General features: G+C 32.4%; 1 protein-coding gene and 1 long non-coding RNA gene across 3 annotated transcripts; one reads left to right on the top strand and one right to left on the bottom strand.

Annotated features, from left to right (window-relative positions):
• Positions 1 to 1,756: 1,756 nt before the first annotated feature.
• Positions 1,757 to 3,125, bottom strand: LOC112941260 (uncharacterized). Its single transcript, XR_003246348.2, has 2 exons — positions 2,407 to 3,125; positions 1,757 to 2,258 (listed from the first exon to the last, which is right to left on the bottom strand). It is a non-coding gene; the product is annotated as an uncharacterized lncRNA (long non-coding RNA).
• On the top strand, positions 3,074 to 8,499 carry LOC101258453 (protein NSP-INTERACTING KINASE 3). Of its 2 annotated transcripts, XM_004237291.5 has the most exons (10): positions 3,074 to 3,929; positions 4,005 to 4,137; positions 4,216 to 4,287; positions 4,368 to 4,511; positions 4,601 to 4,672; positions 4,790 to 4,849; positions 5,091 to 5,188; positions 5,321 to 5,464; positions 6,099 to 6,440; positions 7,665 to 8,499. In XM_004237291.5, exons 1-10 carry the CDS (start codon positions 3,839 to 3,841, stop codon positions 8,378 to 8,380), a joined length of 1,872 nt encoding a protein of 623 aa, XP_004237339.1. In that variant the 5' UTR covers positions 3,074 to 3,838; the 3' UTR covers positions 8,381 to 8,499. The 2 variants fall into 2 exon arrangements, with proteins under 2 accessions (XP_004237339.1, XP_010319667.1); XM_010321365.4 differs by lacking the exon at positions 4,368 to 4,511 and having other exon boundaries at positions 3,151 to 3,929.
• The last annotated feature ends 892 nt before the right edge of the window (positions 8,500 to 9,391 follow it).

Here is a 9,391-nt window from a genome sequence, read left to right as displayed (position 1 = left end):
AATGATTCATATTATTATTGCAATTTCTTTCTCTTTTTTTATTTTGGGGACATTTTTTAAACTCTGTTAAAAATTACAGCAAGGATGACTAAAAATTAATCTCCTCTTTTGTCCCTTTCTACACACTTCTTCATATGCTTTTTGAAAAAATTGCTTGTGGGTTGTGTCATATTTGATAGCACACTACAATAACATATGTGATAATTAATAGGAAATCAATGGTGAAGTTTGTTAAAAGAACCAAACATATTGCTTTCTTGCTTGCGGCAATTAGTATATTATTTTGGTTCTTTTATCTTAGGTACAAATATTGTGTACGTCATTGCGCTCACATCAGAATATTAGTGTAAAGACAATTAGTCCACTTCTTTATAGCAAGTTGACGAATTTGTCATATTTCTTCCTTTCTTCTTCTTGAGCATATTAAGAGATGAACTTTTTTTGAAACTAACAGATGCCCAAAATACACTATAACAAAAATTATTTTTATCCGCAATAAATATGCACATTAAAGAAGAGCGTTAGTTCCTTAACTGATATTAATTAATTATCAATAGATTTAACGTTGATATAGACTTTAGAGACATTTAAAGAGAAAACTAATTGCCTTTGAAAATATATCGCGGTAATTAAGCTATTATTTACTGTTAAAAATCATTTTTGTTGTAATGATGATTCTTTCTTTCAATTAAAGTTGTGAACTGTAATCTTGGATACAGCCCGTCAGACTATCTTTTTTGAAAAATATGTTAAGCAACGTGTCTTTTTCTTCTTGATTTGTTAGGAAGTGAGATCGTCTTTATTATTATTTGTCGATATTTATGAGTTCAAGTGCTCACAAAATATGCAATAAAATTTAATATGTTATGTATCAAAATTTGGTTTAGAATATCCATTTTCGACCTATTCAATTCAAAGACTACCTAATGTATGGTTCATCATTGCATTAATTCTTTGTAACTGCATACTATAACATTAACAACAACAACAATGGTTCAATCCCAAATAAGTTGAGACCGGTGATATGAAGTCTAAGCAATAGGAATGACTATTCTGAGACAATGAAGAAAACCCATTATGATATTAACAATTTTAGGCTCATTTTTTATATATACATGATACGATGTAACAAACACAATAACAAGATCAATCCAAATCAAATTCAAACAATCGACAAGTCTATTTCACTAATTCGTAATTAAAATTAAAAAGAAATTTAAAAATTAAATGGCAATTAAAAAACATAAATAGAAGAAAGGAATGAGAAGAAGAACTCATAGAGGTTTGAAGAACTACCTCTTAAATTTAATCGTTGCGAAAGTACCATCCAATTGGCCACATGACATGGTAACATTGTATGAGCGACCTCTGAATTCTCTATAGGGTTGGAGTTGTCCTTGTCCAACGCAGAAACAATATCATGTTCAACGACCTCCTCTATCTCACACTTGTGCTTGAGCGTCAAAAGACTTTTGGGAGCAAGTCAACAAAGTAGTTTGAATGTTATCCACGTGACGATGCATAGAATTTTTAACCAAACTAAGTCATTATATAAAGCAATTTATCAAAGTAGTATATTTTTCTAAAATTTTACAAAACTAGTATAAACGTATTTCATGGTAACGTTTTAGGGTATATTTTATTTTTTAAAAACTAACAGCATTAGGTTGATATACGTCACTATAAGTAACGTTTTACTTTTAAAACGTTATTTTCAGTAACGTTTTACTCATAAAACGTTACTGACGCCATCAACTTTTAAAAAATAAACATATACTAAAACGTTACTGTGGAATACGTTTATACAAGTTTTGTAAAATTTTAGAAAAACATATTATTTTGGTGAATCACTTTATATAGTGACTTAGTTTAGTTAAAACCTCCGATGCATACATAAATTTACATTCACAGCAATAAATCAGTTAAGGAAGGCAATTCAAGTTCTATAACAATTTGCTGGAGGTAATGGCATGCCAATTTATTAGTGAAATGCTTCCGGTAATAGAATTGCTTATTGCGATACAACCAATTAAACCAGGCGAGGTCTTCCCTGTCAAAATACAGGTAAGGAAGAGTAAACCACATATCCTTAGAAAATCCATTAAAATTGAAGTAGCGCTCTGTCTGATAAATCCATACGGTTGGGTCGGAAACACAGCTGAAGCGATCCAACACAGTTGCAGCTGGGGTATGGCAAGAAATTTTGAGGTAGTCTTCAACCATGGAGTACAAGCAATGAAAGCACCAATGCTACAAACCTAATAACAAGACCAATTCTTTCAAATTTAAATAATCGACAAGTCTATTTCGCTAACTCATAATTGAAATTATAAAAGAATTTAAGAATTAAATGAAAATTGAAAAACATAAATAGAAGAAAAGAGTGAAAGGGAATGAGAGGACTACATAATTTTCTCAACAGGTTGCATAAGTCCAATTTGCTCTCCCAAGTCGTATTTATCAATGCGGATCCCAAACATAGTCTCTTAATTTGTTGTTGGATCCCAAACATAGTCTCTTAATTTGTTGTTGGACTGTTTTGCCCATATTGATCGTGACACATTCATAACATACGCATACTATAATAATAAAAAAATTTATGGAGGTTCATAAGAAAGGAGTTAAATGTCCACAATTTAAATTTTGTTAATTATGTTTTTGTATAAATATGATGCTTTACTTGAGAGTATTGTCGTTCGAAACTTTTTAATCTATTCTTTAAGAGATAATATTATTCTTTATAACTTTTTAAAATTTATTTCGAATAAACATTTGACTTAAATAAAATATTTTTAATAATGCAATATATGTATCAACAATATAAATATTATCAAATAATCATACGTAAGGTTAATAAAATATTCAAACCTTACCTACTTTTAAATGAAAATAGTTGAACTTGGGTAGAGGGTAAGAATTCTGCATATAGAAAACAAATGTGGTGCAAGCTAGCAATGTGGGGTATGTCTGAAAAAAAAACTTTAACAGAAGAAAATAATTTAAAAAATGTTGAAAAAGAAGGAGAAGAAGTCCAAAAGCCAACAAAGACTAAGACAAGGCAAGCACGTGACCTGCTAAAAAGCTTTTTTACTGGAGCAGTACACAATTTTTTCGTTTTAGATATGCTCTTCTTCTTTCTCAATTCTCATCAATCCAATGCAGTCCAATCACTCAATAAAAAGTTAACTTTGTAAAACCCAATTGCTTATTTGTTTCTTTTCACATACACATATAATAAATAAAGGATTCTTTTTTTTAAAAAATCTGACCACATCTCTGTATGTGTGAGTTTTTGGCCTATGTTTTGGCTTTTTCTGTTGTGTTTGTATCTTTGTGGTATATATTACTTAAAAATAAAAATAGTAGAGGGAGAGGATGTTGATCTTGAAAGGATATGGTGGAGAGTTTCATTGAAGGAGAAAAATAGCTCAAACATAGAATTTGTTGGGATTAGTTCATATTCCAATATTATCAGATCTCAAGGTTACCACCTTAGTCTCTTTTCTTTATCAAGAAGATTCCCTTTTTATTCATTCATTCTAATAACTAATAATAGATGGATGCCCATTTCTCATAATTGTGTAAAGATAGCATCTTTGGTGTTAGGAAAAAATATTGGAAGTTGAAAAAAAGCAGGATTTGTGGTTGTTATTATTGAGTGAAAACAGCAACTATCTTTTTTTTTTTTAAGCAAATTGTTTCTGAGAGTGACCCTTTATGGATGAAGAAGTGGGTTTTGATGTAAAGAATGTATTCTTGTTGTCTTAATGTTTTATGGGGAGGTTTTATTAGGCAAGTAATCCAATTTCTGACAAGATAAATTGTAGAAAAGTAGAGAATGGAGAGAAAGTGGTGTATGTTCCTGTATGTGGTAGCATTGATGGAGAGTTGTTATGCTTCTCTTTCCCCTACTGGTATCAACTATGAAGGTAAACATCTTCCCTACATTTCCTTTCTCTCTTAAGGGGTGAAAATCATCTTCATCTGTACATAATTATATGCAGTTGTTGCTTTGATTGAAATTAAGAAGGCCTTACATGATCCTTACAATGTTCTTGAGAATTGGGATGTCACTTCTGTTGACCCTTGCAGTTGGAGAATGGTTACATGTTCAAATGATGGTTATGTTTCTTCTCTGTAAGTAGTTGAGCTTCAGTTATTTTCACTCTAGATAATCACTAGACCTAAAGTAAACTCTTTATTTCCCTTCATCAGTGGACTACCTAGTCAAAGTTTATCTGGAACCTTGTCACCTGGAATTGGAAACCTCACTAAATTGGAATCTATGTAAGTTCTTCACTGTATGTTTCTCTTACTACATTTGATTATATGTTTAGCTAAATAATACTATTCCCAATTTCATGTAGATTGCTGCAAAATAATGCTATTTATGGTTATATTCCTGATGTGGTTGGTAATTTAGAAAGTCTTCAGACACTTGATCTCTCCAACAACAAGTTTGATGGGGAAATACCTGCTTCTTTCGGAGATCTCAATAATTTGAATTATTTGTGAGTTCAGGAAATTTTTCTTATTTTCACTGTTTCTTATCAAACTGAACTTGAATCTTATCATGTATCTTCGCTGTTGAGCAAGACAGACGATTAAACAACAATAGCCTCACAGGAAACATTCCTCAATCTCTCTCAAACATTGGAGGCCTCGCTCTCGTGTACGTCTCCATACCCTCGAAATTTGTTATGCTAATCCTTGAAAGACCAGTCTAAATTACTATAATGTTTTATTTCTTCCTTGTACATTTTACTGATTTAGCTGATCTTGATTGTAGGGATGTTTCTTTTAATAATCTAAGTGGTCCATTGCCCAAAATATCTGCAAGAGCTTTCAAGTGAGACCTTTTCTTCTTTCAATACATAATTTCTGCAGTTGAAGAAGTAATACTCAAAATTATTGAAATTGACTTGTTCATGCCTCTGTGTATATACTTTTCATTAACAATAATTATGTAGTTACTATAGTGCTTCTAGGATAACGGGAAGTATTTATTTTTGATATCTTTTATAGGAAGATATTTGATAGATCACTAAACCTTATTATATTGAATTTAAGTTTCTTATCATGATTTTCAGAGTTGTTGGAAATCCTTTGATTTGTGGCCAAAGTTCTGGGAACAATTGTTCAGCAGTCTATCCAGAACCGCTGTCCTTCCCGCCAGATAGTTTAGAAGGTCTGCATAACATCACTCACTTTCATTCACCTTCCGTTCCATTCATTTAAAAGTGGAAAACAATAAAAGACACAAGCGGTTCTGCTATCTCTATTGTTGAACTTGAATTGTCTGTTTTCTTCAATTTCATAGATCAAAGAGCAAGAAGTAAAAACCATCATGCGGCTGTTGCTTTTGGAGCAAGTTTTGGTGCTACTTTCTTGGTTATAGTAGTCATATCACTGGTTCTTTGGTGGCGCTACCGACATAATCAGCAGATCTTCTTTGATGTCAATGGTTAGCTGATTTTCTTTTGCTTTTTATCCATTTAAGATAATTCGATTTCTTTGCTTTTTAGTTTTTCTATTTCTGATTCATTTGGAATATTACATTTCTTCTTGAATGTATTGAACTCCGTAGATTTGTCATTATTTGAATATTGTGTTTCAGAGTTTGGTGGCTTGTTGTTTAATTGGTTATCTTAGCTTCTTAATGTACATATTTCAGTTAATCTGACAGAGAAAAGGTTTACATTGACATGTGATTGTAAATCTAGTAGTTTAGTATTATGAAGGACCAAAATTAGGAAGTAGTAGATAATTAACAGCAGTTCTACATCTACATGGAGAATATGTTGATTAAAATGCTATAATCCAGATCCTGGATAAGATAACTTTTCCCTGCTTTAGACCAGCTTAATTCATATCCTGACCAACCTTGTCAGGTGAAGTTTGAATCAATTGTTATTTGCTCTGTTTCCCTGATAAACTTATAGGTTGGTTGCTTCGTATGCATATTGTGAACAAATTTTGGGGACTTGTCACCACTCATTCTTTCTCATCCCTTTCCTTGAGCATTAGTATTTTTTGTCTGTCTGTCTGTCACCTGCTATTTCTACAGCTGTATCTGAGCAATGATATCTCAAATGCAGAACAATATGATCCAGAGGTATGCTTGGGTCACTTGAAAAGGTATGTCTTTAAGGAATTGCGAACTGCAACTGATCATTTCAGCTCAAAAAACATTTTGGGTAGCGGAGGATTTGGAGTTGTGTACAAGGGCCGCTTAAATAATGGAACTGTCGTGGCTGTCAAAAGATTAAAGGACTACAATGCTGTTGGTGGTGAAATCCAATTTCAGACAGAAGTTGAGTTGATTAGTTTGGCGGTTCATCGAAATCTTCTCCGTCTTTGGGGTTTTTGTTCAACTGAAAGTGAAAGGCTTCTTGTTTACCCCTATATGCCAAATGGAAGTGTAGCAGCACGATTAAAAGGTCAGCCTCTTTGCCTGCATGTTTTGTTAGTAACAATTGCTATGCCTCCTAGCTTCAGATCATTCCTCCAACATATATGTTTTGTGAAGTTCGACCTTTTAGGAAGGTGTCTGTTAACTAATTGCATCTCTGGTTACCTTTCTTTTACATTTTTAGGTGCCTGGTCACACCTCTCTAACTCATTATGAGTTCACTAGAACATACTCTCTTAAAGCTGCACAATTTTCTATTACAGAAAGTGAGGCGTAACACACTAACGTATTATCTTTACAAGAACGAATCTTGTGAATAAATGGACATTGGATCTAATTCAAACTTAAAAAGTTAGCTCATGAGGTAAGTATTGCTCAAAGACCACAACCCATTCCTTCAACCTATGTGGGACTTCTTATAGATAGATGAGCTTAGCTGATCTTTAATCCCATACACTGTAAAGTGTAAATCAGTCTCCTTTCTCCGATATCAGAGTGTTACTAGGGCTTGAATACCAACAAACATAAATTGGATTCTTTTCCCTTAAGCCAGGACTTGATAATATTTGCTTTCTCTATCCAAGTTTTTAGAGAGGTTATCCTCTTCTCATTCTCTCAGTTTTATGCAATTTGGAGTATTGAAGGAAGAAAGTAAATTGACATCAAAACTTCACCATTGCACATGATAAAGCTTTTGAAAAAAGAAAGAAGTTTATTCATCTTATACAACAATTTGGTTCTAAAAAGCATTATGAGACTTGTCATAATTTATGGCTTAAGGAGATTAAAGTGGGTTTGAAACATTCACCTAGTCCATATTTTACCCATATTTATGAGATGGATTCCAGTCTATCTTCCTTTAACCCTGAAAAGAACATATGCATCCCGAGCTTTTTACGTTATGCTTCAATAGAATGAATTATCTTACTTCAATTATAGATATCAAACCTTTCAGCAGGTTAGTTCACAAATTCTTCTATTTCAATAAGAGACATGTTTGGGCCTGCTTTGAAGACAGCCAGCAACTACTAGCACAAGATCCACCCAAATCGGTCCATTGCACCCATTTGCCACCACTATAACTGATACTATCCTTTATTTTTGGTACAAGCTTTTAATGTTTGACCCACCCATCCTATTTTGTGTCCCTTATCATATTTCTTCTTTTTGAAGTATATGGTTGGCCATCACAGTGATGCAGGCAAATATTGCCTTGTATTAACCATGTCTTTTGTGGTTGCTAAATTTGCAGATCATATCCATGGCAGGCCAGTTTTGGACTGGTCAAGGCGGAAAGGAATAGCAGTAGGTACAGCAAGAGGGCTAGTATATTTGCATGAACAATGTGACCCCAAAATTATCCATCGTGATGTGAAAGCAGCCAACATTCTGTTGGATGAGGAATTTGAAGCAGTTGTTGGAGATTTTGGGTTAGCAAAGCTCTTAGATCACCGGGATTCTCATGTAACGACTGCTGTGAGGGGCACAGTTGGTCACATTGCTCCAGAATATCTTTCAACGGGTCAATCGTCTGAAAAGACTGATGTGTTTGGTTTTGGTATCTTGCTTCTTGAGCTAATTACAGGTCAGAAGGCTGTAGAGTTTGGACGAGGGGCGAACCAGAAAGGTGTTATGCTTGATTGGGTAAAAAAACTTCATGTAGAGAAAAAGCTGAACCTTATGGTGGACAAAGATTTGAAGAACAACTTTGACGGGATTGAACTTGAAGAGATGGTTCAAGTTGCACTTCTGTGTACCCATTTTATTCCAACTTATAGGCCAAAGATGTCGGAGGTATTAAGGATGTTGGAAGGAGATGGATTAGCTGAAAAATGGGAGGCTTCACAAAAAGTAGAGACTCCTACTCCTAGGTTCACAACATCTGAAAATACACCAAAAAGATATTCTGATTATATACAAGAATCATCACTAGTCGTCGAAGCAATGGAGCTTTCAGGACCTAGATGATGACATCTGCTTCTATTCTTGCCTTGAAAATCTGCCTCTGCCTGTATTATTAATCTGTAAAAAAGAAAAGGTCCACTCTCAATTTTGATAAAATAAAATGTGCCTTTTCATTTTCTCAATATATATATATATATATATATATATATATATATTACTACAACTAAATTAGAAGGGTGTTTGGAGTGTGCACCGGTTGTTCCAACTGAACACCTCTATGAAAAAACCCCTCCTAAAATTTAAAGAAAATAATTTCTAAATTCGTAAATAATTTCAGATTCATATTAAGCTTGATCGAAAAAATAATAATAGAGTTGCTATGATGCAATTCTTTTAAAAAATGAAATGCAAACTCTATTTTTAGCATTTTTTTTTATTATGAAATGATCTTCTGCAACTTTAAAGACAATCTTTATCACTAAACTCTTCTGATTTTTTCTGTTTTGATTGGTTAGTTATTTAGTTGATGTTTTTTTAATAACTAGTTTTCGGAACGTGCAACCTGCGTTGTACGCTTGTTTCATACCATTATTATAAAGTTAAATTATTATATAGAAAATGTTGAAATTAGAAATATTAGTTTTATCAATTTATATTTTATTCATTAAATAAAATTTATAATAATCGAATAGTACATTGACCATCAAGCAAGAAATATGAAAAAATAATGATATTACTATAGCATCTAATAATATGAATATATCTATATGACTTTATCCTTAATAATCTCTCATTACGCTTTATATTAGTAAGTACACAAATATGTAGCTAGTAGTTAAAGAAACTATATTAGTAAGGAAAGATAAAAGTAAATAAATATTATAAAAGTATAGTTAAAAACGAATCTAAATGTCATAAATTAGTAATTTCAGCACTAATAAAAATAGACTTATAACATTCATAATTTCAAAAAATATTATATTAAAGAAGTATAATCGGTAAAGAATACAAAAAAATTAAACAGATAAGAATAAATACAACATTCTATCCTTCTTAAGACTTTTATTATAACAA

The sequence above is a fragment of the Solanum lycopersicum genome, chromosome 4, assembly GCF_036512215.1.
Source record: "Solanum lycopersicum chromosome 4, SLM_r2.1".
NCBI classification, from domain to species: Eukaryota; Viridiplantae; Streptophyta; class Magnoliopsida; order Solanales; family Solanaceae; genus Solanum; species Solanum lycopersicum.
This window is presented reverse-complemented; position numbering and strand designations above follow the sequence as displayed.

What these genes read in the sequence shown, in the direction of transcription:
- LOC101258453 (XM_004237291.5), top strand. Translation starts at nt 3,839, where the DNA reads ATGGAGAGAAAGTGGTGTATGTTCCTGTATGTGGTAGCATTGATGGAG. An exon ending in ATTGGAGGCCTCGCTCTCGT is followed by an intron (nt 4,673 to 4,789) that starts GTACGTCTCCAT and finishes TCTTGATTGTAG; the next exon opens with GGATGTTTCTTTTAATAATC. An exon ending in GATCTTCTTTGATGTCAATG is followed by an intron (nt 5,465 to 6,098) that starts GTTAGCTGATTT and finishes TCTCAAATGCAG; the next exon opens with AACAATATGATCCAGAGGTA.